The 27,944-nt window shown below is 44.9% G+C and overlaps 1 protein-coding gene across 2 annotated transcripts in view; it reads right to left on the minus strand.

The window, feature by feature from the left end:
- Positions 1-27,944, minus strand: part of LOC128706619 (uncharacterized) — a 63,582-nt gene that overhangs the window by 27,458 nt on the left and 8,180 nt on the right. For both annotated transcript variants that reach the window (XM_070088055.1, XM_070088065.1), the window contains exons 2-11: positions 14,814-14,903; positions 14,541-14,694; positions 14,321-14,452; positions 12,283-12,461; positions 12,012-12,143; positions 11,721-11,818; positions 11,326-11,419; positions 4,227-4,371; positions 3,950-4,123; positions 3,721-3,833 (exon numbers count right to left, since the gene is read on the minus strand). In XM_070088055.1, the coding sequence (XP_069944156.1) occupies positions 3,721-3,833; positions 3,950-4,123; positions 4,227-4,371; positions 11,326-11,419; positions 11,721-11,818; positions 12,012-12,143; positions 12,283-12,461; positions 14,321-14,452; positions 14,541-14,694; positions 14,814-14,879 (1,287 nt within the window). In that variant the 5' untranslated portion in view covers positions 14,880-14,903. The remainder of the gene's footprint in view (positions 1-3,720; positions 3,834-3,949; positions 4,124-4,226; positions 4,372-11,325; positions 11,420-11,720; positions 11,819-12,011; positions 12,144-12,282; positions 12,462-14,320; positions 14,453-14,540; positions 14,695-14,813; positions 14,904-27,944) is intronic.

Genomic DNA, 27,944 nt, shown 5'->3' on the forward strand with positions numbered 1-27,944 from the left:
TCGTATGGGCCAGTAGGCCTTCTGCAGTGTTCCTACATTATGTTCAGAATAACCAAAGATATTTAAGAGCTTTAACTGTTCGCTGCATGCGAGCAGTTACTGTTTTGTAACGGCTATGGTGTCCCGTCACAAGCTCGTACTCTCGTGGTTGAAGCCATTTCTTAGCCTGATATGCAGATTGTCATTAAGTAGTACCGACAGGCACCAATGAGGATACATGGGCCTTTAATTGCTATTTGTTGGGCGGAATTTCTTCACAACTGCTTGCATTTAGATAATTTGTAAGCTAGCTAATTCAAGTTTATCAGCAAATTATAAATTGCACATTCAAATGCGCAACTGTTGTCTGAATTTCCTTTGTACGAGGTGATCTAACTCTTATTGCCGGCAACGTTCAAAGATGACTAACTCACTGCTGCTGTTCAGATATATTCTGGAAATTTGCAAATCTTGCAAACAAGAGGAAGGTGGTGGTAGGTCAACTAATTATAAACCTGTTTGGCTGTAATCAATTCTTATCGCTAATTAAATTCCAGGACTTCCATAGCATGCCTATAATTAACAGTCATGGTCCTTTGGTTATTATTAGTCCAAGCTCTAAACTTCACGAGGGTCTAGTCTTTTGATAAGGTCATAAGCATTCCCTTTGAGGTGGGTTCCAAAATTTATTAGTTAAATGAACATTATCAGACTGACCAGATACAACCTGGAACTTCAAATACTTTCCATTAAGTGTTGACAGCGTTAATGGGGGGGGGGAGGGAACAGCAACAGAGGTGCTGGATTATTGATCGATTGCTCGTGCTTAAGAACAAAAACTTCAGGTCTGACATGCGAGGCAAGTCCAGTTCTCCCACCGGCTTAAGCCAATGCCTTAATCTTGTCAGGTCAGTCACATTCACTCAAGGGAGCACAGCATCTGACCTAGTGTAAAGAAAGCTAGTCGGGTCCACCCACTCTTATTTATCTAATATTTTCAAAACTACACGTCTTAGCCTCTGACGGTAATGTGGAGGTTGTTCCACTCCACAACTTACCAAACCAGTGCTTTCCTACATCCTTCCTGAATTTGAATTTTTCAAACTTAAAACCATTGCTGCAAGTCCTTTCCAGGATAGATATATTTAGCACTATTTACATCCCCTTTATTAATTCCTGTTTTCCATTGATACATAATATTCCCCCCTAATTCTACGCCTTTCTAGTGCGCTGATTCAGGTCACTTGTCTATCCTCATAGGGAAGATGTCATACATGGGATCAACTTCGTCATCCTCCATCGTACGTTTTCCAGTGCATTTATATCCATTCTGTAATATGGTAACCAAAACTGCACAATCTAAATGAAGCCTAACAGAAGAACAACCTGATGACAGTCTTGATATGAAGCCAAGGATTTTGTTAGCTTTATTGCGAACACTAATTCACTGTTGTCTGTTTCAGATTACTGCTAACCAGAACAATCATTTTCGCAATCAGTAATATTAAGATCTAAATTAGTTTGTGGCATGGCTATTTTCCTGTCCAACATTCAGAACATGCATTTGTCTACATTAAACTATCTGCCACTTCTCCGACCACTGTATCAGTACTCGGATTCTGGAGTGCTATGTCATTAGAATGAATTGGATGGCCTATTTTGGTGTCAGCAAATTTGCTTTTGTCGCTATTTATTCCCTCATCTATCGTTTGTGTAAACTGAACTAGGAGCCCAACTAACCCCTATGGAACACCGTTTGACGTGTCTCCATTCTGATTTCTCCATTTATGCAAACTGCTGCCTATTTGTCAACAGTTACCAAAAAAAAAAAATTGTGTGCCTTAAGTTTCCTCAATAGTCTCTGATGTGGACCTATCTAAAGCCTTACTGAAGTCCATACACAACATTCAATACCTTGATTACCTCAAATACCTTAGTGAAGAAAGTATATTCCTAAGACAAGAATGCCCCTTTGTAAAACCATGCTGAGATTCATTAATCAATTTATGCCTTCCAAGATGGCTACGAATGGCTTCTGCAATTACTGATTCCATAACTTCCCACTATGGAGGTAAGGCTTACTGGTCTATAGTTCGAAGCTAGGGACCTGTCACCTGCCCTGTAAAGTATTACATTTGCCATTTTTTCCCCTTGTCTGGCACTGTCAGCTTGTAGCGATATATTTAAAAGATTAGCCAAATGTATGCCAAGTTTCTCTTTACATTTCTTTAAAACCCTGTTTTTTTTTTGGCAACATTTTGATTAAAAGGTCACGCATAAACTGACTTCAGGCTTTTAGAAGTCCTCGAGATCAATCTATAGGCATTCCAAGTGTTCTTCAGCGACAGTAAAAGTCCGGGTGTCTGATTTTTCAATAACCGAGTCTCAAATGCAATTCAATTCGATTTATTTTCTTTACTCCATCTTATGACCTGACCTGATTTCCTAGAAAATGTCCATCTACAATTTTGTAAGCCATGATAAACTGCACGAAGTCATTACATAGATATATTAAGCATCAACGCACCTCTTTGGTGATTGTGAATTTTGAGACTTAGGCTACTACAAAACATAATGCGCAATTAAAAAAATAGGCTTAAAAGTCCTATAGTTGCTACAGGCACCCCGGTATTTAAGAACAATTAATGAAGGCCTAAACTGCTGACAAACGTAACATTCGTCACATTCAGCTGCCGGCTAGCAGAGCCGGCCAGGATCATTCAGCCGCCGGCTAGCAGAGCCGGCCAGGATCATTCAGCCGCCGGCTAGCAGAGCCGGCCAGGATCATTCAGCCGCCTGCCAGGATCATTCAGCCGCCTGCCAGCAGAGCCGGCCAGGATCACTCAGCCGCCTGCCAGGATCATTCAGCCTCCAGCTAGCAGAGCCAGCCAGTATCATTCAGCCTCCAGCTAGCAGAGCCAGCCAGGATCATTCAGCCGCCTGCCAGCAGAGCCGGCCAGGATCATTCAGCCGCCTGCCAGCAGAGCCGGCCAGGATCATTCAGCCGCCTGCCAGCAGAGCCGGCCAGGATCATTCAGCCGCCTGCCAGCAGAGCCGGCCAGGATCATTCAGCCGCCTGCCAGCAGAGCCGGCCAGGATCATTCAGCCGCCTGCCAGCAGAGCCGGCCAGGATCATTCAGCCGCCTGCCAGCAGAGCCGGCCAGGATCATTCAGCCGCCTGCCAGCAGAGCCGGCCAGGATCATTCAGCCGCCTGCCAGCAGAGCCGGCCAGGATCATTCAGCCGCCTGCCAGCAGAGCCGGCCAGGATCATTCAGCCGCCTGCCAGCAGAGCCGGCCAGGATCATTCAGCCGCCTGGCAGCAGAGCCAGCCAGGATCATTCAGCCTCCAGCTAGCAGAGCCAGCCAGGATCATTGGAATAGGTTATTTGTGACCAGTCCTCAATACCCAACCACGTCAATGATAGATCCTGATTAAGGAAGGGCCTAACACTCGCTTATTACCGTGCCATGTAATTTGTAGTTCCTTCCCCCCCCATCCCTCCTTCCTTTAGATATTTACCCTTTATATGAACCTAACATTAAGGTTAAGTATATTTCACTTCCCAGCCCTTCAGTCTGATATCAAAAGCTTTACTGGATGTAACGGACGAAATCCGCGGTGAAGGACTTGCATGTATGAACCAATTATTTTCCCTAAAGAAAAGCTTTGACAAAGCCTTTGCTGGTAAGGGCTAGTTTTCTGCAAAACAAGTTTGATAAAGGCAAGTAGTTAAACTCACCTGGTAGTAAAGCCACTCCTTGGCGCCGAAGGTTCTTATGCACTGGAATGGGACAAACTTTCCATCGTCATACTTGTAGATAACAGAATCTACTTCAAAGTTCTTGTTACCAGCTGTTGGGGAGAATATTTTTAAAACTGGTACAAACTGCAAGCTAGTAAAAGTGTTGTGAATATTATTACATACATATATATAATTATAGAAAGGCTGCATTATGCAACATTTTTACCTTCATCGTAATTGTATTCATTAGCTACAGCTAAGAAATATTCTGAGTTTGGTCCAGACACAAAGCTGAACGCTGTCCAGTCACTGGCAGCACTTGTCCGAATGCGCTGAAATGGTTTTAGTGACCCACGGGTCACGTCATACACGAAGATGTCGCTCTCAATCTCTACGTTACCTGGAAGAATATTTAATTTTAAATAGGCTGTACAATCTAAAGTGCAAATAAAACTGATAGCGAAGCTCAGAACTAGTGTCAGTACCACAGTAATACCACCTACCCAGGTCATCAGCATGATTGGCGACGGCCAAGAACTGACGCGATACAATTTTGAAGGCTTCTACACCACGAGCATTCATGCTTCCGAAGGTAGCACTGTCCAGCCTATCGTAGGTTGTGTAAACCTTCTCTCCAAGGGTAGTAATCTGGCCAAATAAAAAAAATTATTTTTGTATTTATAATTTTTATATTTTATTTAAAACTCGGGTACAAAAATATATGGGTACATAATATGTAACAAGATACAGGCAGTGAACAATAATCAACTGACTACACAAATACTGAAGCACATATATAATGACAGAACTGGCTACACTCAAATCAAACACCGCTTGTACGTACTGTACTTCACATGAAAAGGTGGTCATATAAAAAACTATAGAACCTACCCAGTAATGCTTACACTCCCCCCCCCCCCATGAAAACGTGTCACTTTCACCTTAGATAGTGACAAATCTTACTTATACAATTGTAAAAGCATTAAAAACTTTAACAAAATATATAAACAATCCAGCCAGCTAAACGGCTGACACTAATACAAGGAATGTCTGAACCTGATGGCTCACATCCACCATAGAACAATCCACCCAACCCTCATATACCCTATGGTAATAATTAATATCGTGCACGGTGGTGGGTTTAAGACACTACCGCTGACGCTTCAACCCATCCTCCCACATGCCTAACTGTCTGCCGTCACCACTCAACCACCAACAGTCATTGATGGTAATTAGCGTCTTATATCACCCTAAAAAACACGCTATGCACATAAACCTACCACAATAAATAAATAAATTTACACATTCCCTCCTGCAAACATTATTTACACTGCCGGAGATAATCTATACATCACATCCTACAGAGAATGGACAACATTAGACATCTAAAATATGACGTGTGTCACATGACCTGCTATTGCAGAGAACTTAAACTCCTCCCCCCCCCCCCAAGTGAAAAACTGTCTAGTTTCACCTGGCTATACACAAGATCAAAAACTCGTTCACTTGAACATGTATAATGAAAATGTGAAAAAAAATCTAATATAAAAGCAAAAACACCCCAGGCAAGATCTTACATTATATACAATACCAAAACGTTCCACTAGTTAAAAAACAGGTATGAATGCCTCATTATTATGACAAGTTACATTGCTCATATATAGGTAGACATGTATAATTACAGGTTAAAATATGCTTATACACTAACATGCTTATGTACATCCTTACCAAACATGAAGGAATCCTTAGATAAATTATAATCATCGGTGTTCACAATAACACCAAGACACATTACATTGAATATCACATTGAATATCACCTCAACATCCTTTCCTCACACAATCACACACACACAATCACACACACACACAATCACACACACACACAATCACACACACACACAATCACACACACACACAATCACACACACACACAATCACACACACACACAATCACACACACACACAATCACACACACACAATCACACACACACAATCACACACACACAATCACACACACACAATCACACACACACAATCACACACACACAATCACACACACACAATCACTCACACACAATCACTCACACACAATCCCCCTCACACACACACAATCCCCCTCACACACACACAATCCCCCTCACACACACACAATCCCCCTCACACACACACAATCCCCCTCACACACACACAATCCCCCTCACACACACACAATCACCCTCACACACACACAATCCCCCTCACACACACACAATCCCCCTCACACACACACAATCCCCCTCACACACACACAATCCCCCTCACACACACACAATCCCCCTCACACACACACAATCCCCCTCACACACAATCCCACACACACACAATCTCACACACACACAATCTCACACACACACAATCTCACACACACACAATCTCACACACACACAATCTCACACACACACAATCTCACACACACACAATCTCACACACACACAATCTCACACACACACAATCTCACACACACACAATCTCACACACACACAATCTCACACACACACAATCTCACACACACACAATCTCACACACACACAATCTCACACACACACAATCTCACACACACACAATCTCACACACACAATCTCACACACACAATCTCACACACACAATCTCACACACACAATCTCACACACACAATCTCACACACACAATCTCACACACACAATCTCACACACACAATCTCACACACACAATCTCACACACACAATCTCACACACACAATCTCACACACACAATCTCACACACACAATCTCACACACACAATCTCACACAATCTCTCTCACACACAATCACACACACAATCACACACCCCTCCCCCCCCCCCCCCCAACCCCCCTGGGAAGGCCAGCCCGTTCATGCCCCTGACCGCTTATAAAGACCATAAATCCCTCAAAAGAAAGTCCCTGTAGCCCTCCGAGAAATCCCTCTCCCACCTCCTACCATATATTTCCCTGTTGCGACACTTTGTTCTATAAAAGGATGCTGCTATGGCCATCCTACGTTCCTCCGCCCCTTTGTCTCTCATTGCCCATGATGTATACACAAAATCAACCACTAAGCAAGCCACTGCCCTTTGAACCTTTACCCCAACCCCACCTACATCTAAACTGAGCGCTCTCAAAACCGACAACCCTTTCCCTCCCCCCCCCCCACATACCGGATTACTTTCCCTAACCATTCCCGCACAATCCCTAGGTTTTCACAAAAATAAACTACACGAAAAGCTGATTCATCTACCCCACAAACCTGACACTCCCCACCCTCCCTTATTCGCCTATTTCGTAAAACAACTCCAGACGGCAATATTCCGTGAAGAAACCTATACATTACCTTCCTCACGTGTGGCCGGATGCGTAACCCTTTTAATCGACCCCAAATGTCTTCCCATGCATACATCGGGTACTCTCCTTCCGTTGCCATTACCACCCTAGGCCATATCTTCCTCTCCATGGACCCTACCCTCATGTTTCTCGGCGCTCTGACCATCAATAGTCGCAACAACAACAACTCGCCATCTCTCAAATCTTGTCCCTTCCACCATCTCCAAAGATCACCCTGCAGCATCCCCAACCCTCCACTCCCTTCCCCCCCCCCCCGAGCCCTTAGCAACCCGTTTCACATACACACTTCAACCTTCTTTCCAAATGAATTAACCCCAGCCCTCCCAAGGTCACCGGAAGTGTTACCACCTCCCTTTACAACCAATCGCATCCCGAACCCCAGATAAAACGGGAAAACTCTGCTCAACAATCTCTGGACATCCCCATACACCCAAGGGTACAAAGCTGCCACATGCCATATTTTGCGGTACAAAAGCACATTGACCACAATGACCCTCTGGTGTAGCATAAGATGTGTCTGCCTCAATCCTGACAATCTTCCCAATACCCTATCTACCACACCCTTTGAATTATTCTTCCTCGCCATTTGAGCATTACCCATATACACAACTCCACAAATTTTCACCTGGTCCACGACACTCCACCTCGCCCTCCCGCCCATCCCATTCACCCAATCTCATGAGCTTTGATTTATGCACATTCACTGCCATACCTGTTGCCATCCCAAAAACATGTATAACTCTCCAGACCCTCCAGACCCTCCAATCCCTCCCTCCCACTCACTAGGACAGTTGTGTCATCAACAACCTATGATACAGGGACTCCCACCTCGTATGTCCTCCCTTACCCCCTCCTGTATGCACCTTTCCACTGCCCTATAAAACTGATTCTGTAAACATGCAAATATTTGTGACGACTGGCAACCCTGCCTCGATCCCCTACCCATTTTCACATGCAACCCCACCCTCCCATTAATCTGTACACATCCCAGCTCCCCGATATAAAGTACGTGCCCAATTCACAATGTCCTCCCCGAACCCCTGCCGCTCCACGATTCTCCACAGAGCCTCCCTCTCGACACTCGTATGCCGTTCTCCAATCCTACGCCAATACCCCTCGTTCCCCCTCTTGCAGACCCTCAAACTTTCTAAACCCCATGCCCCTCATACATTGATCTCCCCGGAATCCCATATTGACCCCTCACTATTACCTTTCCAATGACTTTTTATACGATTTCCCAAATTTTTTGCAAAAAGTTTGTAGTTTGCACACATGAGCGATATCCGGTAATCTCTCACTGCACCGACTTTCACCCTTTGGCACCAATACTACTAGCACTGTCGCCTGCAAAGGTCCCAACGCACCCCTCTTATGATTTTAAATAATTGCACCAAAAAATCTTTTAATACTTCCCAATGCTGTATGTAAAACTCCGCAGGCAGCCCATCTATCCCCCAGCGCCTTACCCTCCACACCTCTTCCTCCACAATAGGCCCCTGTAACTGTTCCCTGTCGTCCCTGTCCAGCACACACCGCACCCATCCCCCCATCTCTCTTAAAGCCCCCCTCTCTCACACCCACACTCCTCATATGTGCACTAAGCCAAGCATCAACATACCCTCCCATCCCCTCCGTCATCACCAAATCTTGTCCCTCCCTATACCCCTCGATGTCCTCAATTATTATTATTATCAAAAAGAAGCGCTAAGCCACAAGGACTATACAGCCCGATGTCCTCAAGAACTCTCAAACCCACCATTTCCATTGCAACGTGCCGGTGCCCCTGCCCTCGCAGGACACACGCCGATGGTCTATCACCCCACATGACCTCCTCCAACCCCCCTAAAACCCTTGCCGCATCAAACCTCTCATTTTGCACTTCCATTAGGCGTTCCTTCACTCCCTCTATGTCAGCCACTGGGCTCCCATCCTCCCCCCTTCCTCTCATAATACTCCCTTAACTGCCCCTCAAGATACCTAATAAGCCCATAAGCCAACCGATTCTCGTGCCTTCCCTGTCGGACATAGAACTCTCGAATCCTCGTCTTCGCCATCACATCCCACCATCTCAACACATCCCCATTGACTTCCATCCCCTCCCATAAGCCTTTCCACCATTGTGCAAATAGGACCCTCCCCTCAACATCTTTAAGCAACTGTACATTCAATTTCCAATAACTTGTACCTGTTCGGCCGACCCTCCCATCCCAAATCCACCAAAACACCTCTATGATCAGAAAAAGACATCCAAAACCCTTACACTCCACACCACTGCTTTCCTTGTCACGTATATCCTGTCCAGTCGTGCAGCATACCCCTGCCTCACAAAGGTGTGCTGCACCTCCCACGCCACCCCCCCCTCCACCAACCCCACCCCGGTTAACAGGTCCCTCAGAACGCCAGAACAATATCCTGCTCCCCTAGGTTCCACATCCTTGCGGCGTATAACTCAATTCCAGTCCCCTCCCACCACAGCTAATGCTGGAAGTGACCTTAAGTGATACACCAACACTTCACGTACAAACTCATTCTTCACTCGACTGTCCCCCTCCGCCAGACCATAAACACACAAAAGACATCTTATCTCTTCCCCATGTCTCATCCACTCTTATAACCCTCCCCTCACCCCCTCCTCACAATGATGTACAGTAAACGGGCTAGCCTCCCTCGCCAAAATAGCCACTCCTTTCAATCTCGTCGAGTGTGCCGCATACACAGTATACCCCTCAATCAACAAACAACCCAGCTTGTGGTTGTGCTCTTGCACAAACACTACATCTACACCATACCTAATGAGCATCTTATGAAACCATACACTTCCTAGAATTTTTCAGACCATTAACATTTATAGAGACTAATTTGTCGATGGAGGTTTTCCTTTACGTATTGCACCACCTTTATCCCCCTTCCCTTTTATACGCCCTTGATCTTCTATCACCATTCTGTGATCTGCTTTCACATGCCTCTTGCCCCTGGATCCCCCAGGTCCATGCTCAACCACTTCAGCCCAAACCTTTTTGCCCGAACGCTGTGCCGGAGTGAGCACATCGTCCACGTCCGAGGGCACTGCCGCTCTCTTCCGTGACACTCGAGCCTTTCTCCCCGCCTCCACCCGGAAGCCATCCCCGTGCACTTCCACCACCATAACAATTTGCAACCCATCCTCAACCCGGGTCTCTGACATGCCTCCCCCCCCTCTCACCACCTGGAACCCCAGCAGCATCCAGGGCACCCACAAGCCCCTCAACTGACCTCTCCTGGGGTCCCTAACAGGTCGTGGAGGACTGAATCAATGGTAGCCTCCACGGCCCTGTCCTCACCCAGCGACACCACATCTTTGGTCTCCCGTGCCTGCCTGGCAGTGCAAGACTCTCTGAAGAGAGTCACACTCTTCCTCCCTCAAGGCCTCCTCGACGACCACACTCCAAGCCTTGTTCAAGGAAACCCGACTCAGGTAGTGCCAAATTCAACGTCTCAAGGTCCTCTGATGCCTCCTTATGCTGCTCCTTCGCCTGTGTACCCTGTTGTGTAACTGTGCAGCAATGTGATCATAGGCACCGCATAATCGACAGGTATGTCGTTGCCCTGCGCAAGTCACCATTACTCGAGTCCTGAAGTCTAGGAAAATATAGGAAGGAATAGGATGCCTCAATGTCATTTTTAAGGAAAGACTTCCTTCAGGCATCCCAGAATACAATCCTTCCTTCCATTTCCCCAATGTCGCCATATGAACAGTCCCAAATTTCTCGAAGACGGCATGTAGGTCTGCCTCATCAGCCTCAAAGGGTACATTTCTGATCTTCACCCACGTATAATGGCGGGACACGTGTAGCTTTACCGTCACTGCAGGATTCACTGGTACACAAAGATCTTGGAACCTGGCGACTGTCCTCGTATACACTTGCATTGAGAAATTTCACAAAAATTCTATATGCCCCGTTCAAGGCTACACCATACAGCTCTTCGTTGGCAATGCCGTATGTGTCCCTGATGATGGCAGGTAATAAAACTTGAGCTGAGTGGGCATGCACAGCCCCACGCACTACTTCTATGCAGACAGTGTTTACCCTTCTTGCCTGCTGCGCCATTGAGAAAACCAAGTTGTCACCGGCTGACAGCAGAGGGCAGGCTCGGCTCACGTCCGCTCGTCCCAGAGGTTGAGCGACGAATGTGTATTTATAATTGTTCCGTTTCACTGGTTTAAGAAAAGCACGAAACGTACCTGTAGTTTAAATAAACTGTTCGAAATCTCTCCAGTCTGTAGTCTCTTGTTATATGAATTTGCGAATGCCAGGTAAGTGTTGCTCCCAAGTTGCCTGAAATAAGGAAGATGGTTTAAAGCACCCTGATTTTTCTGTGCTTTTATGGGAGTTAAAAAAGTAAATTAAATTCAGTGTATACTAGACAGTGCAAACCTATAGGGGATGAGGGTAATAAAAGGCAAAGAATATAATGGTGTATCAAAGGTTCTTACTAACAAGTTCTTGTCGAAGATGACATTGAAGTTTCCATTTAATACCCCGTAGTTTCTCGCGGCCAAAATATTGTTAACGTTGTCAGACCAATAGTTAATGTTTAAGTGTCATTGTTACACAAAATATAAGTTAAAGCAATTACCATATAGCAACATCGTGGGCACCATCGGTACGCAGAGAACGATGGAAATTTACCGCTAAACCACCTTCCCACGTCAACCTGTAGACACCACATCCAACCTAGAATGCACCAAGGAAAAAATTATGATTTCCACTTCAAAATAGTACTAGCTTCTAGTACACTAAAATTTACCAATTACGTGGACAATGAATAATCATTACATTAAATGACAACAGTAGTTGTAAATATAATGTATCCCTATGGAAGATGACAATTCCAGGATGGATTTTTCAACAACTCAAATATTCTAACCTTCGTTTTGTCTGTGGCTCTTTCTCCTTGGGATTCAACACATGCAAACTCCACAAAACTTTCCATGAGGAGAATTGGCATACACTTTATGGCACCCATTGTATCTACTGATTCGTACTGAAGGAAGTTTCCCTGTGGAGAAAAAATGAGAAATTATGTACTGCATTTTTCAACCAAAGTGGTCCTCTCCCACGAAGACAAAAACCCAAAGGACTTTGAAAGGAGTTTAGATTTACCAGCATACATGTATACAATATCTCAGGCGTCATACCATTTGAAGAGCATAAACGTGTAATCGCCCCGGGTTGTTTGAAGTGAAGCTGTCTGTAATAAACCAGAAGATGAAGTTCTGGTGTTCGAATACCACCATCGAGATCGGGTTTTCAGGTGCAGTGAAGTCTTTCAGGTAGTGGTTAACGTTATCGTCAATATCCAACAGTCTGTAGTAGCCTGCCAAGTGAACTTTTATAAGTTTACAAATACCAGGTTTAAGAGTTAAATTACAACTCCAGAGAACTTCTAGCTATAACCAGTTGGAATTTTAAGTTTAAACTTCTAAGCTATTGTATAATGCCAACAGTTTAAAACCGTTGCAGAAGATAGAATATACCACACATTTTCAAACCTTTAACCCGTGAAACACTTGCAACACAGACGAAGGGGAGTAAATGCTTAGGGCATTCTCCACTGGGTCATGATACAAGAGATCCAGCCCACGTAGGGCTGGAAGTTCGCATCAGAATGTGATATTTGGCGGATGCTACTCGTCACATTGTACCTCAAACTGCTGCTACAAATTTATCCTCAGCCTGTCAGAGCCAGACTGACACAGGCCAAGTGGCTTTCCTGCTCAATGGCCCTGGAGAGGTAGGTTGAAGTTTCTTCCAAGCACCAACTGAGGCTGAGCCGCCACCACCACTGCTACTTAATCTGCTATCTGTACTAGTGTAGAGATGACATGCCAAAGTTAGTCTGGCTGGATGAGATTTTTGTCGCAGAACAATGACTGCACGAAACTAAAACCATGTAGCCTGTAATGAGGAAAATACAAACTCGTTAAAATACACCCCACTGATATATCTGACAAGATAACACTGGAAAGCCTGGCAGACACAGGCTATGGCAATGACAGCCAAAGTCCATGCAGGAGTCATTAGCAGTTACATCTCAAAGTCCAGGGAACGCCGTATTCCATTCCCTCAAATGTGATACAGAAGAGCAGAGCAAACCTGAAGACATCAACTGCCCCCTACAAAAAAAAAAAAAAAAAAAAAAAAGGGGTCCCCCCCCTCCCCTCAACTACAAGTCCTTTCGCCCTGCAATGCGACATGCAGTGCCGATAGTCTTTGCGGCAACTATATTTGTATCCTGTCAGTCCTGAAACAACTGACCCAGTACTAACTTCCCAAGTATTAGACTGTCAGAAGCGCCAAAGGCAACCGCAGCATTCGACTAGTAATGACTGAGGGCGAACCTGCAAGAGAACCGCGAGCTGCTCACCAGCAGTCAACATCCTTGTAATCAGACTTCAGGTTGTAACTTTCGCCACCTATAGCCAGGGGTGAACTACCCAGAGCACTACCAGGTAGTCCACCAGAAGGGCCACCTTGCAAATACAATCCCCTATGGGTGATGTGGACCACCTCGACATTGTAAATGGCACGAGTCCAAGGATAGCAGCCTAGCTACTAGTTCTTTTCCCACGGGGGTGAAGGTAGACTAAAGGAAGTGAATCGGCTATTTAAGCCGAAAGAGACCGGAAGAGCACTGGGTTCTTAATGCAGCTATCATTCAAACCTCGATACCTTAGGTGTCCCAGCAACCTAGCAACCACATGTGCAATCAGATGGTCCACACTAGCAGAATATCCTCTTGGATGTTCCAGATTATTGCAGCTGAAAACAAGGAGACTAAATGGCAGTTCCATCCTTTCCCATAATCATCCCTTGTAGCAAGAAGGGGGAAAGGGAAATTTACCATAAAAGTTAGATGCAGGGGAAGTCCCGACCTTTGAGGAGAAAAAAAAATTAGCGAGGGAGTTCAGATACTTCCTCCGAGTTTGTCACAAGATCTACAGGTAACTGCATTGAAACGTCAGTGCATTCTGACTGTTCTGGTGAGAATTGAAAGGTAGAAGTGTCAAGCAGATCAAAGATTTGCGCCGAGTTTCCACCTATTTTCACGGGTACCACTCGTGACCTTTAGGCCAAACTATCCCTTGATGGAAAGGGAGGCTTATCGATTAGTACAAAGTTTTAAAAATAATTTTATTCATACAATGGTTCAGGAAAATTTTAGTCAGACGTTACCTGCGTCATCTCTGGTGAGAGGTTTATCATGGGCACGGGAACGCCGCTGCCTCCTGTGCACCTTCAGTAATGTTTTAATTTCGTTTTGTAGTGTATCCAGGCTATCACTTTGGAATCTTTCCATACGTTCTTCTGCAATCAAATTTTAATTCATTAGATGCTGTAGTTTACTTTTGAAAGATATATTGCATCAAATTAAACTGAACTAATGCAAACTTGCCTATGTCACTTTTTCCAAATCCTGCTAGCGAGCCGAACCCAGTGCTGATGCCAGACCACAGCCTCTGGAGCACCCCAGCGTCCTCCGCTTCATCTGCTCCGTCACCGAGGTTCTCGTGACCAGGTAACCTAGCCCTTGCAGGTACGCTCTCCACCTGAAATTAAAGAATTTAATACAGGCCTAAAGGATATATGAACAAAATTTGAGAAACTGCTAAATTTCAGGCTACAAAAACTTGTTATATTGCGACTTCAGGACTTTCAAAGTACTTACCGAATAGACCACCCCTAGGAGCAGCAGACCCAAGGCCAGCACGCCCTTAGCGGTACGTGCAAGCATGATTAAGTACTGCTGGCACGAATCCTGGAAAAGAAAAAGCTTAAAAAATCTGTCGAATCTTCAGTTGCTACAGCAAAAATATTTCTACACTAAGTTTACCTTTCTAATAAAACAGTTTAGTCCATTTAATCTTAGGATTAAATCCCAATTAAAGCAATCTTCATATTCAAAGGCAACTAATACCCAAGCAGAGATTTAAAGCTTAGGATACACATGTTCAGTGATTATGTGAAGAGACTTCAGCTCGAGAAAATTAAGCCACCTAGTGCTGACTGAGGAAGGTCTAGTGCCGTTATAGTAGAGGGAAGAATTTTAATGCCTTCATTAGTCAGGAACCATTATGGACGTGCTGACTGCGGCTGTCAATAAGTTAGTAAGTTGATTAACTTGGTTTTAAGTATTATACTAGTTTCATTCAGGATGCACGCATCCCAAGCCAATACCCATGAGCTTCCCTTTACAACTTTAAAGGTGATAGGAACCGAACTTGCTCCATCAGAATGCAAGTTTATATTTGAGGGGGCACTTAGTGTAGCTCTTTAGGCCCTTTTGACATGTACAAAATAAAAATCAAATTTAAAATAAATTAATATCAGGAAGTTCAGTTTCAGAGGTCAGCAGGCCTCGGCTAAAAGTATATTTTTTTTTTATATTTTATTGAAAACTTACATGGTACCAAAATAGACATAAAAACTGTTTTTGTCAAAAGACAAGAAAACAAAACTTACACAATTTATAATCTCACCACAAAATATACCTAATCCATTGAACTAAACCCTTACACTATAGTATCTCTCTCTCAATCCCTTTCAATGTGCAGGATGATAAACCCTTGCAGCCACATAATAGTGGTAACCCCCCTTTTCATGTACTTAGCCTGAAACAATGTACATATATACACATGACATGACAAAAGTGTATAACCTAAATCAAAAAGAATCATGTTATTTTTTTGACAGTTAGTACATACAAACTAACAGATCTTAGCATTTACTAACTTACATTTTATAAAAGTTATAAATAACTAAAAACTAACAAACAACTAACAAAATATGAAAAATTGTTCAAATAAATGGACCAACAATAACTTTTACACAATACAAAAACGTCAAAAACATCTTATGCTAAATATAAAAGTTTTATACAATGTTAGATTCAGTACTAAGTCTAGTATATACACTTCATGCAAACTTATAGATGTATTATGCCTTTAAATCTAAAGCCATTTAAACAATGTTCCAGAGCAATATCAGACTTACTCTGTCATGCACTAAGTTACACAATATAACTTATGGCTCCTAATAAAACATGTACCGGGCAGTACTACCTCAATCATGAACAAAACCAACCTGGCAAAAGACACTTCAGAAAGCCACCCCCTGCCATCCCCTGACCCCATGCTATCTGTATTAAAAAAAAAACACAAACTCACGTTCCCTTCCATGCTCAAGTTCGTACCTGACGTCGAAAGTCATAAAACCCCTGTCTCAACCAAATGTCACCAGTTCACCCCCCCTACGCCCCCCCCCCTTTCCTAACGACTTTACACCCATATGCTCCACTACCACACACTTTTATTCCACCTTCCATCCTCCACTAATCTCAAAAAAGAACAAAAATGCCAGTTTAGGGAGAACCAGCCCAATCCAGCTCTAAACTACACCCAACCCTAACATTACACCTACCGATAGATTACGATAACCCAAGGGAAAACTATTTACCCACAACCTCCCATATAGTAGCCTATTTCTGCATACTGTACGATACACACTCGCCGCAAGCGCCCGCACCCTATATTCACCCCCCACCTCCCGCATGCACCAAGACACATACAAAAAATCTGCCACTATATACATCACTGCCCTCCGAATGTCCTTGGAAACCCCTCCCACATCGAAATGCAAAGCCCTCAAAGTCGAAATGTTTCTTGCCCCTCCCGCCACTATACCCAGAACTCTCGCTAACCAAGCCCTTACAAAACCCAAGGTTTCACAAAAATATATGGCATGAAAAGCCGTCTCCTCTTCCTCACAATGCAAACAAGTGCCAGCACCTACATAACCCATTCTATATAACACTGACCTTGTAGCTAGAATTCCCATAAAGAATCTATAAACCACTTCACGAACCCTTGGCTTTAATCTGATCTTCCGAAAGTCTTCCCAAATGCCCCTCCAATCATACATTGGGTATGTAGCTACTCCCTGTATCACTGTATCACTGTACCCTGCCTACCTATCCTCCCAAGCCTACTTACCCTTACTTTTTTTGCTTCCCTTACTGCCAACAAATTTCGCACCATATCTTCACACTCCAGTAGTTCCTTTCCCTTCCACCATTTTCGCACATCCTTCATGACCTCTCCCACCCTTCTACCCCTCTCCCCTCCCACCCTCAAGTATCGCTGCTTCACATACACTGCCTTCACTCGTGTGTCCAAAGGTATAAGACCCAGCCCACCCTGCCGCACGCCCATCGTCACCACCTCCTTCCGTAGCCATGGCTTCCCATAACCCCACACATACCTCAAAACCACCCTCTCCAGTTCCTGAATATCACACGACCTCAGGGGATATATTTCTGCCACGCCCCACACTTTACTGTACACAAGTGTATTTACTACCACCACCCTCTGCTGCAATGTTATATCCCCAGCCCTCCACCCGCGCATCCTACCCATCGCTCTACTCACTACTTCTTTGGAATTTATTCTCTGTGCCTCCCCAGCGTCCGCCATATACACAACCCCACATATCTTAATTCTATCCACTACGTTCCACCCATACTGTTCCCCCAAACCCCCCCCACCCACGTGCCTACTTCTAATAACTTTGACTTTGCTCCATTAACCCTCATCCCTGTCGCCCCACCAAAAATCTCTATTATACGCCCCACATTCCCCAATCCTATTTCCCCTCCAACCAAAACTGTGGTGTCATCCACATACCCCACAATACCACATCTCCCAGGACCCACCTCTCCCTGTTCCCACACTCCTTCCTCTATAAGCCTATAAAAAGGGTCCTGCATGCATGCAAAGAGGATTTGAGACAAGGGGCAACCCTGTCGCAAACCCATCCCCATCTGCACTGGCAACCCTAACTTCCCATTAACCTGAACCCTGACCGTTGCAGGCGTATACAAAGTAGTCGCCCAGCGCACCATCTCATCACCAAAACCCTGTTTTTTCAAAATACACCACAACATATGTCTATCTACACTGTCATAAGCCTGCATCCAATCAATCCCCAAGATCCCCCCCCGTTGTCTACCCTCCACAAAATCCTTAATTCTTCCATGCCCCTCACGCATACTTCGACCTGGAATCCCACACTGTCCTCTATGTAGGACTCGGTCAAGCACCTTTTTCATACGGTTACCTAAAACCTTCGCAAAAACTTTATAATCTGCACACATGAGGGAGATCGCCCTAAAAGCACCCAAGGTCTTCCCCCCCCCCCCCTCCCTTATAGACCAAAACTACTACCCCCGTGCCCTGCGATTCCCCCAACACTCCTCTTTCCTTCATACAGTTAAACAACCGGACCAGACATTCCTTCATACAATCCCAATGTGTAATATAGAAATCATTAGGAATTCCATCAATGCCCGGCGCTTTTCCCCTACTCAAGCCCATTATCGCCTCCTCCACCTCCTCACTGATCCTACCCTCTATTACCGCCCTCTCCTCCTCCCCTAAAAACCCTCGAATTCCTTCTCCCAGAATCTCTCCCTCCCTCTCTCCACCCTCCCTCTGCTTAAAATTCTCCCTAAACCAATAATCAGCATAATTGCTCATTCCATCGGTGGTACTAAGTACCTGCCCCACCCTATATCCCCCCACCCCTTTACACACCTCTAATCCCATAATCGTGGTCATCTGTTGCCTATTCCTAAATCTCCTCAAAACACATCCTGACGGTTTGTCACCCCATAGAACCTCCTCTAAACCTTCCCTCACACGTATCGCATCAAAACGAGAGTTTTGTATATCCCTCAATCTTCCCCTTAAAACCTCTATTTCTCCATGTCTAGCCCCCCCTCCCCCTTCATAACAATCATTTAGCTGCCCCTCTAAATATTTCTGTAAACCATACCTCCACCTCGCCTCATCCCTTCCTCTATGCTGGTAATAGTCCCTAATCTGCAATTTAGCGTGCTTCTCCCACCATTCCAAAACATCCTCCTCTTCGTTGCGAGCCTCCCATAGTTGCTTCCACCATTCCCTAAAAAACAACCCCTCCTCCTCTCCCTGGAGTAGCCTCACATTCATTTTCCAATAACCCACATACCTACGAACCATCCCTTCCCATGCCATCTCTGCCAAAACGGCACGATGGTCCGAAAAACCTAAATCTATCGTCATTACACGTTCTACTGTTATATCTCGAGTTATATATATACGATCCAACCTGGCAGCATAACCCCTCCGCAGAAACGTGTGCTCTACTTTCCACCCATCGCCCCTGACTATGTCATAAACCCCTGCATCCCTCAACAAATCCCTCAATACCCCAAGCACACACCCTGCCCCTCTCGGTTCCACATCCTTATTCCTGATTACACAATTCCAATCCCCACCTATTATAGAAACCATTGGTAAACCCCGCATGTAGAAAAGCAAAACCTCCCTTACAAAATTCACCTTAACCCGTATGTTACTATCTGCCGGCATATATATCCCCAGAAAACATACTCTAATCTCGCCCCATATCCCTTCCACCCTCACCACCCTCCCCTCCCTCTTCCCACTTGAGCATGTGGAATGGGCTGGACTCCCTCACTGCCACTGCCACCCCACCCTTTAATTTCCCTGAACTACCAACATACATCCTAAAACCGTTCAGCCTCAACTCTCTGCCATACTTGAAACTGTGTTCTTGAATAAAACACCCATCAATATTAAAACGCCGCAAAACATCCTCCAACCATACTCGTTTACCGTCAGCTCTAAGGCCATTCACGTTTATCGTTAGACACTTAAAGATTCAGAAAGGGTGGCTTTCCTCTATGTCTCTGTGTCCTGTCTGTTCCACTTTTTGCTGCTTCTGTCTTTTCTCGTACACTCTTTCCCGCCTGTACCCCCTCCCCCCCCTGTACACTACTCCGCCCTTTCTTAATCACTCCTGCCCACGTCTTCGTCCCTGTACGCTGAGCTGGTGTTATAACCTCATCCGACGAGCCTCCAGCCCTCTTTCTAGATGTGCCCTCAATTTCCATATCAGTATTTCCATTGCCCTTGTGCACCTCAGCTTCCACCTGTATCAACTGCAACATGCCAGGCTCTGACCCCAGAGGCTCTGGAATCTGCTCAATCAAGTCCTTCTCAACCGTCAGAATGCTCCTGTCTGTAGCTGGGTTCTCCTCCGCAGGCACGTCCAGGAAAGACTTAATCATCTCCTGTAGGGGCGTAGATAACTCCTGTGGAGCACCGGTCTCTCCCACCCCCACAGGCTGCTGCTCAACTCCCGGGCCCGCTTGCGGGGGAATATCCGAAGCCACTGGTAGTGTCACACAATTCTCCAACACGCCCTCCACTTCGTCCGCCCAATTACCTTTGCCTGCCACACTCAAATTCTTCGGTAAAGGTTCCGCCTGAGACTCCGTGGCTACTTGCCGCTCCCAAGGCCGCGGCGCTGCTGCTCTACCACATCCGGCCGCCATGTGGTCAAAAGCGCCGCACAGGCGACACGTCTTTCGTTGTCCCGCGTAGGTCACGTACAGCTGTGTCCTAAAATCCTCCAGGACAACATACGATGGAATAGGTCTTCTTAAAGACATCTTGACGGTGTAAGATCCAGCCGGCAACCCTTCATAGATCCCCTCCGTCCATCGAACTAAAGTAATGTCATGCACCTCACCATATCTTTGAAATGTCTCTGATATCTACATCGTCTGCCTCGAAAGGAACGTTGCGGATCCTCACCCAGGTGTAGTACTTTGAGGCATCCCGCAGGCGTACCTCCAGACCAGATGATACGATGATGTTCTTCTCCTGGTACTGAGTCACCGTCCTTTCATATGCCTCCACTGTGCAGAACTTTATGAAGATTCGTGATGATCCATTCAGTGCTATTCCGTGTAAGTCTTCAACATCAATGCCAAACGTGTCCCGTATAATCGTTGGTAATAAAACAGGGGCATTCGTGGGGTATATTGCCCCTTTAACAAGGTCAACACACACGGTGTTGCTCCTCCTGCGGTAGCTGGCAGCCATCTTGGTGAAAACAGGAAGTTGCGCACCAGAGAAAGCAAGAGCTGTTTGCGCAGTGCGTCCACTCAGCCCGAAAGCGAAGAGGACAATGCTAAAAGTATATTAAGAGTTACCTAGTAAGCTGTACACTAGCTACAGGGGAAGTACAGAGCACTAACAACTATGGACTAGGTGTGCCGCCGCCAAGCAACCCCCCAAAAAAAAAAAAAAAAAAAAAAAAAAAAAAAGCAACAGATTAGTCTGCAAATTTTTTTTTTTTTTCCAAAGTATAGTCTCTTATGGCTTGCCGAACTATACAAATTCTATAGAGCTGTTTGCGATTCAAAGTCACTAATCAAGGTGCAGGTTTGGTTACAGTAATCTTGGCATCTGCCTGGAACAATATCGCCCCGGCATCAACTCTTATCCTTGTGCCAGGCATGTTGTGTAGTCACCATTTGACTGGGTCCACAAAAAGGACTAAAGCATTGAGATGGGACAAACCAGGCATTAGCATTCCGAGTACCGACCATATCAAACAAAGCCGTCTATCAGGACAAGAGCAGTGAGGATTACGTAAGCTCACGATCGGACCCAGGACAATGCAACTTGAATTTTCCTGCACGTGCTGTGACTATCCAAGAACACATTACAAGTAAAACTAACAATCTTAAACTCTCGTAGCCGATACTTAATTTTTCTTAGTTTCACATTGTTCTAGACTTTAGAATTCAAACACTAATCATGTATATCGTCCATCCTGGGATACACAGTAGTGGAAGACAGCAAATTACCACCATGCAGCTCACAAGCTCTCTACATTGCGGCATGTAGTTATGTAGTTTTTGTAAAGACTTACATTGATTTCTACATTTTATTTTAGCGAAGCGCCTTGGTCCCCGCCCTCCCTCATTTCAGGTTTATCTTAATTTCATCCATAGATTAGTTCTAAAATCACATCGCCGTGAAAGGTGCCACTGTGCAACATTAGGTGCATAGTGTGGATAAGTTCTGTAACACTAGCAGTTTCTTTTACAAAAGGTTATATATCAACGGTTTAGTCTTCAGGATTAAACTACATATATTAGCCAATAAGTAAGACCTCTGTACACTATGGATGTTCAGCCAAAGAAATTTTCCAACAATCTTTAAAGTGTAACACTAAAGACATTCTTAAACATTTTAGGAATAAAGTGCTAGTTAATCAGTACACTATACATTTGCACTTTGGCTGTCAGGGAAAATTCGGGGCGAAGGAGCACCAGAAGTAAAGCAATCCTCCATAAAAGAAAGTCACGCAAATTTGGGTTATTAATAAAATAGGGTGTCCTGTAGCTCGATCGCTAGCGCACTCACACTGAGGTCCGGGGTGTTTCCATAAGACACCAGCTGTCCCTGTTCACTCATCAGTGCAAAATGGGTACCTGGGTGTTATTGGTTTGAGTCGCATCCTGGGACAAAACTGACCTAATTGGAGCGAAATGCTCAGCATAACAAGGGGGGGCTTTCTGTATAGTAGTACGTCATAGATCAGCTAAGCCTGTATACCATGTACATGTACTTGTAAATAAAGATAATTTATAAAAACTAGGCAAGTTACGGGAAATCTTAACATGTTTAAGGCAACACGGGGCTATGGCCGGCTCAGCGTTACCGTTGATCATATTCTCTTCAATGTTTAAAGAGCATCCCGAGACGTAGTCATCCATGAAATCTGCAAAAGACACCATGTAAAAGTTGCCCAATTTATTAAACAAGGGCTGCATATTAGTAAACATTGAATGCAAATCAATGGGAAAAACCCGCAAAAGAAATTTTTCGATTAGAATAACACCCCTTTCCCGGGGGATGGGGTACGTGTGCCAGTTCAGCAACTGGTACTGAATGATTGGTTACATTAATCTTTATAAAATTTATCTGAAAGCAATTCTTCCGGCGAAAAAGTAGAGCCAGAAGCTGAAAAATACACCTGTAACCATTTAATAGACCTCCCCACCCCAATAATGAAGTAACTGGCTAATTAAAGCAGATACGATAAAGCAATGAAAGGAAAAAAACAGCAGGTGGAGTATCGTTGCTGATCAAGATCCAGGAGATTGTAAGAGTAATGTAATAAGTGAAGAGATCTGATGACTGCATAATAACTACTGATCTGGAAAGGGAATAACAGGACAGGAATACGAGGTGGCAAGAAGATCCCACATGGTCAATGTAAAACTTCCGATCATGGGTAAACTTCAACCATAAGGAAGTAGACTGGCAAAGTAGAGCCACAAATGCTTGGAAACAATGTTGGAGGTAGTGATTGAATTGTGTAAACACGTCGAAGACAACCAAAGAGGGGACAAACCAGTAAAGTTGGACCCGGTGTTCACCATAAACAGCCAGTTTAGGAGATATCGAATCAGAGGGCAGGTTGGTGATGGAGACTACATTACCGAGGTTTAAATACCTTGTAGAAGTGAATGCGATGAGGAACAGTATTGAGAAAGGACGAAAGTTTAAAAAGTACTAATGGTACAAGGCAACTCCTAGGCAGGCTCATGGGAACGCAACCAAAATGAAAGACAGCAAATTAATTTTTTTTTGTATCTAGAAAATACCAGAATAAAATTTCATATGCAGAAGTATGGGAAAGAATAAAGTAAGCCCATGGTTCACCCCAGAGGTGAAAAGAGGAAAGGTAAGTGAAAGCGCACGAGAAAAAAATAATGTACAGACAACAGAAGGGAAAACTGACGGACCAGGTAATACGAAGGAGGAGAGCTTTAGGAATGACCAAGCAGTCTGGAGGAGCTAAAAATTTTTAGGTATTCTCAGCGGAATCAGGAATACTGAAGGTCGAAGAGGGTATACCAATGAGTATTTGACAAACTGGAGGATGTGAAGAAAATATCAAGTGCACTAGATAATAGTCGAAACAGCTCTCCACGGTTTCCATAAAAGGGAACAAGAACTTAACTAGCAGTGATTTTTAACAACCAGTTTGAAACTGGTTATGAGTCAGATTTTACAAATTAATACCAATATTGATAAGGTTATAAAAGATTACGAGAAGAATAGAGTACCTAGAAAATTATGTATTCGATAAGGTAATGCAAATTAAGCAGTAGTATCTTACAAGACAAACTAGAGCAGGCAGAAATGGCAGTTAAAGTATTGTAGTGGATCAAGGAAGGAAGCAACGGGTGTGTCAAGGATGTGTAGTCCTTGTTTAACAAGGGGACCGAATTTAATTTTGAAACTATCATCTCGACAGAACTAATGCTGTGAAAAATAGCCACTAGAATCAGACAAAGCTACCTTAAGGCTAGTGGGTAAACCAGCATCAAGATATAGGAGCTACCCTGTCAGCTTTAATTTGCCATTTCAAGTACTTTGACCTCTTTCAAGTTTTAAAGCTGGTTACACTGCTGGAAAAACTAAACATGGAAAATAAATTTATATTCGTTAAGGTAACGATCTCATCCACTGATCAAACCAATGTGGCCTGATTAACCCATCTAGTATATCGCAGTTCCATAATTACACGATCGACTAAAGAAAATCTGAAATTACTTCGTTTTCCTTTATACTGCTACCCATCACTAGTACCCCATCATCCTTCTGTATACAATTTACACATTTTAGCCACAATTATAGTATCTCAAAACAGAGCTAAATTAAAATGGATGCAAACCCTACAAATCCCGAAAACTCACTTATTTCAGCTGCGTGGACGGCGGCCTGGGCAAACTCAAGTGCGACTGCCACTTACGTTTGGGTGACTGGATTAAAGGAGCTAGGTCTGCTCTTCCATTCCATGGATTGAACCTGAACACCCTCCATTCCCCCCAGGTGCTGTGTAGTCCGAGGGTTTAGCACTCAAATGTAATGATTATGATGTTAGCGAGGGCCTCGATGAAAGGAAATGACATGACCTGGCGTCAGGTCATTAGTAGACAGTGGGCATTAAGCAGCTCCGTGGGGCCATCACCCCAGAGGTGTCGTAAGTGTTATTGCCGAAAATCACGGACATGTACAGGATTGCAGAAGAGTTGTATGGTGTAGCTCTGAATGGAGCAGTTCACCTATACGTGAAGTTGCTGTCGACGAAAGTATGAGATTGTAGAGAAATATCAAGACGTAGTGATGGACGTGACTGTTCTGGAGAGTCAGACGTTTCAAGCCTTACACCTGGATTAAGTTGCAGAATGTGCCATTTGAGGTGGACGAAACTTATCTCAAACAGGTATTCAAGTATGGAATAGTGCACGTGGTGCAACAGGGCAACTGGGTTGATTGTGTGTGCAGGTTTGCCGGAAGGAACTTTCCCCCTCAAGATGTTGTGATACCCTGTGCCTTCATACGTGTTTCTGACTCGTACACAGGTATGATGACATTCAGGAGAACACTGCATGTGCAGGATATGTGGAGAGAACGATCATGTGGCGGCAGAGTGCAGAGGACGAGAATATCCCCAGGATGTACACAGGGTCACACAGGAGGAAGGTACATGCTATGGACCCGCATGGTGGCTGTGGAAACTGGACTGATGAGAAGACTATCAAATGGTAAGCTGGATGGCGAGCTTCAGACTGAGGTGGTGGTGGAACATTTGGACGAGGGGCATGGGGGGGGGGGGAAGAAAAAAAAAGGCCAGAGGCTGAAGATGTTGGCTTAAGTCAGGAATTGGAAAAGTCATTACCGAGTATGTTTCTCCCTCCCCAATGGGAGGGGAAATCGTCGGAGACATTGGTAGTGGGATTGCAAGTCGCGTCGTGGATGTGAGGTGGAAGTGGAAGTGGCAACCCTCGAGCACGACGAGGGAGATGCGCCTGAAGGAGGATTCCATTTAGCAGATCTGGCAGTGGAGGTGCATTGGGAGGCAGACCTGGACATGTTTGTTGTGGAAGACATGGGTACGAGGAAAAGGACGGCAATGGCATCTGATGTCCTGATGCCTGCCCAAAGGCAGGGAGAAAAGGCGTGGGTGGAGGTGGCCAAGGATACAGGAAGCAGAAGGAATAAACAGGAAGCTAAAGAGCTCACATGAACAAGGCTTGGGGGTGAAGGGTAAAGTGAGCCATACAGTCAAGGGTGCTAAAATGAAGGGTTGCATCAGGCAATGTGGAACAATATTTTAACTGCCGGCCTTTGGTGTATGACGATCAACGTGATTGGTTCGTGCGAAGGCAAAGTGATTGGTTTGGGAGGTTTATGCTTTGGAATCATGAGGAAGTTTTACTTCTGCAGTAGTACATTAGGGAGGATTGGAATTTAACAGTAAATGGTTGTGGTATATGCAGTACGTACTGTGCATTTAAAAGGGAGTGGGGCCATTTGGTAAGTGAAGCAAGCCCATTTGTATACCACTATAGTAAAAATGGAGATGGAAGTTTGCAGGATGAACGTACGTCTTTAGCATATATGTAGGTGCCAGTGGATGGGGATGTATAGGTTGAGAATGCCTTCATTAGTCTATTTTCTTGGGTCTGACAGTTGGCTATAGAAGAATAGTTTTATTAAGAGGGGGGGGCATTGTTTCCCAGTGCTGAATGAATTGATGCACAATGTGAACTTTGAAAGATGTGCGAGACATGACTGGTGGTACCAGATCATACTTCTGAGGGAAGGGGAAAGTTATGAAGCACGTTTGGATGTGATTTATGTAGTTTTTCGTGAAACTTGTTTGAAGAGTACAATAGCAGCTGCTTATTCCGAAAATTGGGCAGTTATTGCTTAGGTGGGGAGGGTATCTGGCCTTTAGACAGGGAATTGGAAAATAAACAAGGGTGTTGAGTGATGGGCCTAGTGGTGGAGGGTAGAGCGAGAAAGGGGGTGGGGTTGTGGTGTTGGGACGAGGTGGCCAAGCCAAACCAGCGATATGCAAGTTTTGTGAGGGTGAGGGAAGAAGGGTTAATATGAAAGACAGGCAATGTCATAGGCAGGGGGCTGTGACAGGGGTGTACCCTGTGGATGAGATTGAGGGATTGAAGGAATGGGTTAAGTGCAGTGAGGTGTCCAGGTGGCGGTAGAGGTGGTGTTATGGGAAGAATCCTTCAGCTTGTGTTTTGAGGGGGCGGCAGCAGCAGAGATGGGAAACTATCATACCGAGCTTGGAGGTACATTGCAAATTTAGGCAATACAGGGAGGGGTAGCTTCCTCAATACTGAGGCAATGGGAATTTTTGCAGATAGGTGGTATGTGGGTTTTTGGGGTGGAAAAAGGTGTGGGGGAGGGGAAGTGGTGAAAGTATGGGGGGGGGGGAATACCGTGCAACCTGGGGTAGTGAGAGGAAGGCATTAGAGAAGGCAGTGATTGATGAAATTTGGAGTGCCTTGATGGTAAGGGCAAAAGGTAAATCCCCAGGCTTGCATGGGGGTTCCAATGGAATTTTATGTACAACATTGGAACGTTTTGCTTGGGTTTTTGGAGACTGCTGAAGGAGATGAAGGACGGGCAAGTTGGGCTCGGTGCAGTCAACGGCAGTGGTAGTGTTGGTGCCGAAGGGGAAGAGGAAGAGGAGTCTTGGGGATTATGGAGATTTGTCGTGTGCCAACTAAATTGTTTGCCAAGGTGTTGGGAAACAGCTCCATCATGAAAGTGTCATTGGAACAAAAAGGCCTTCCAGGTAGGTCAATACTTTCTGGGCATTTTATCATTGATTTTGTAGGAGACTAGGAGGGTGAGAAAGGGAGCTTTATTAGCCCTAGATTAGAGCGGAGGCCATACGAGTCTGTTGAAAGGGATGCCATACGAAGAATTCTTAGCCAGGGGTTGGAGGAGAACCGTTTGGTTGACTTGTACTGGGGGGAGGGGTTTAAGACGAGGGTTCAGATTAATGGTAGATTGGGCAGAGTTGTGGACATGGGGAAGAACAAGGCAGGGGT

Source organism: Cherax quadricarinatus, chromosome 2 (genome assembly GCF_038502225.1).
Source record: "Cherax quadricarinatus isolate ZL_2023a chromosome 2, ASM3850222v1, whole genome shotgun sequence".
Taxonomy (NCBI): Eukaryota; Metazoa; Arthropoda; class Malacostraca; order Decapoda; family Parastacidae; genus Cherax; species Cherax quadricarinatus.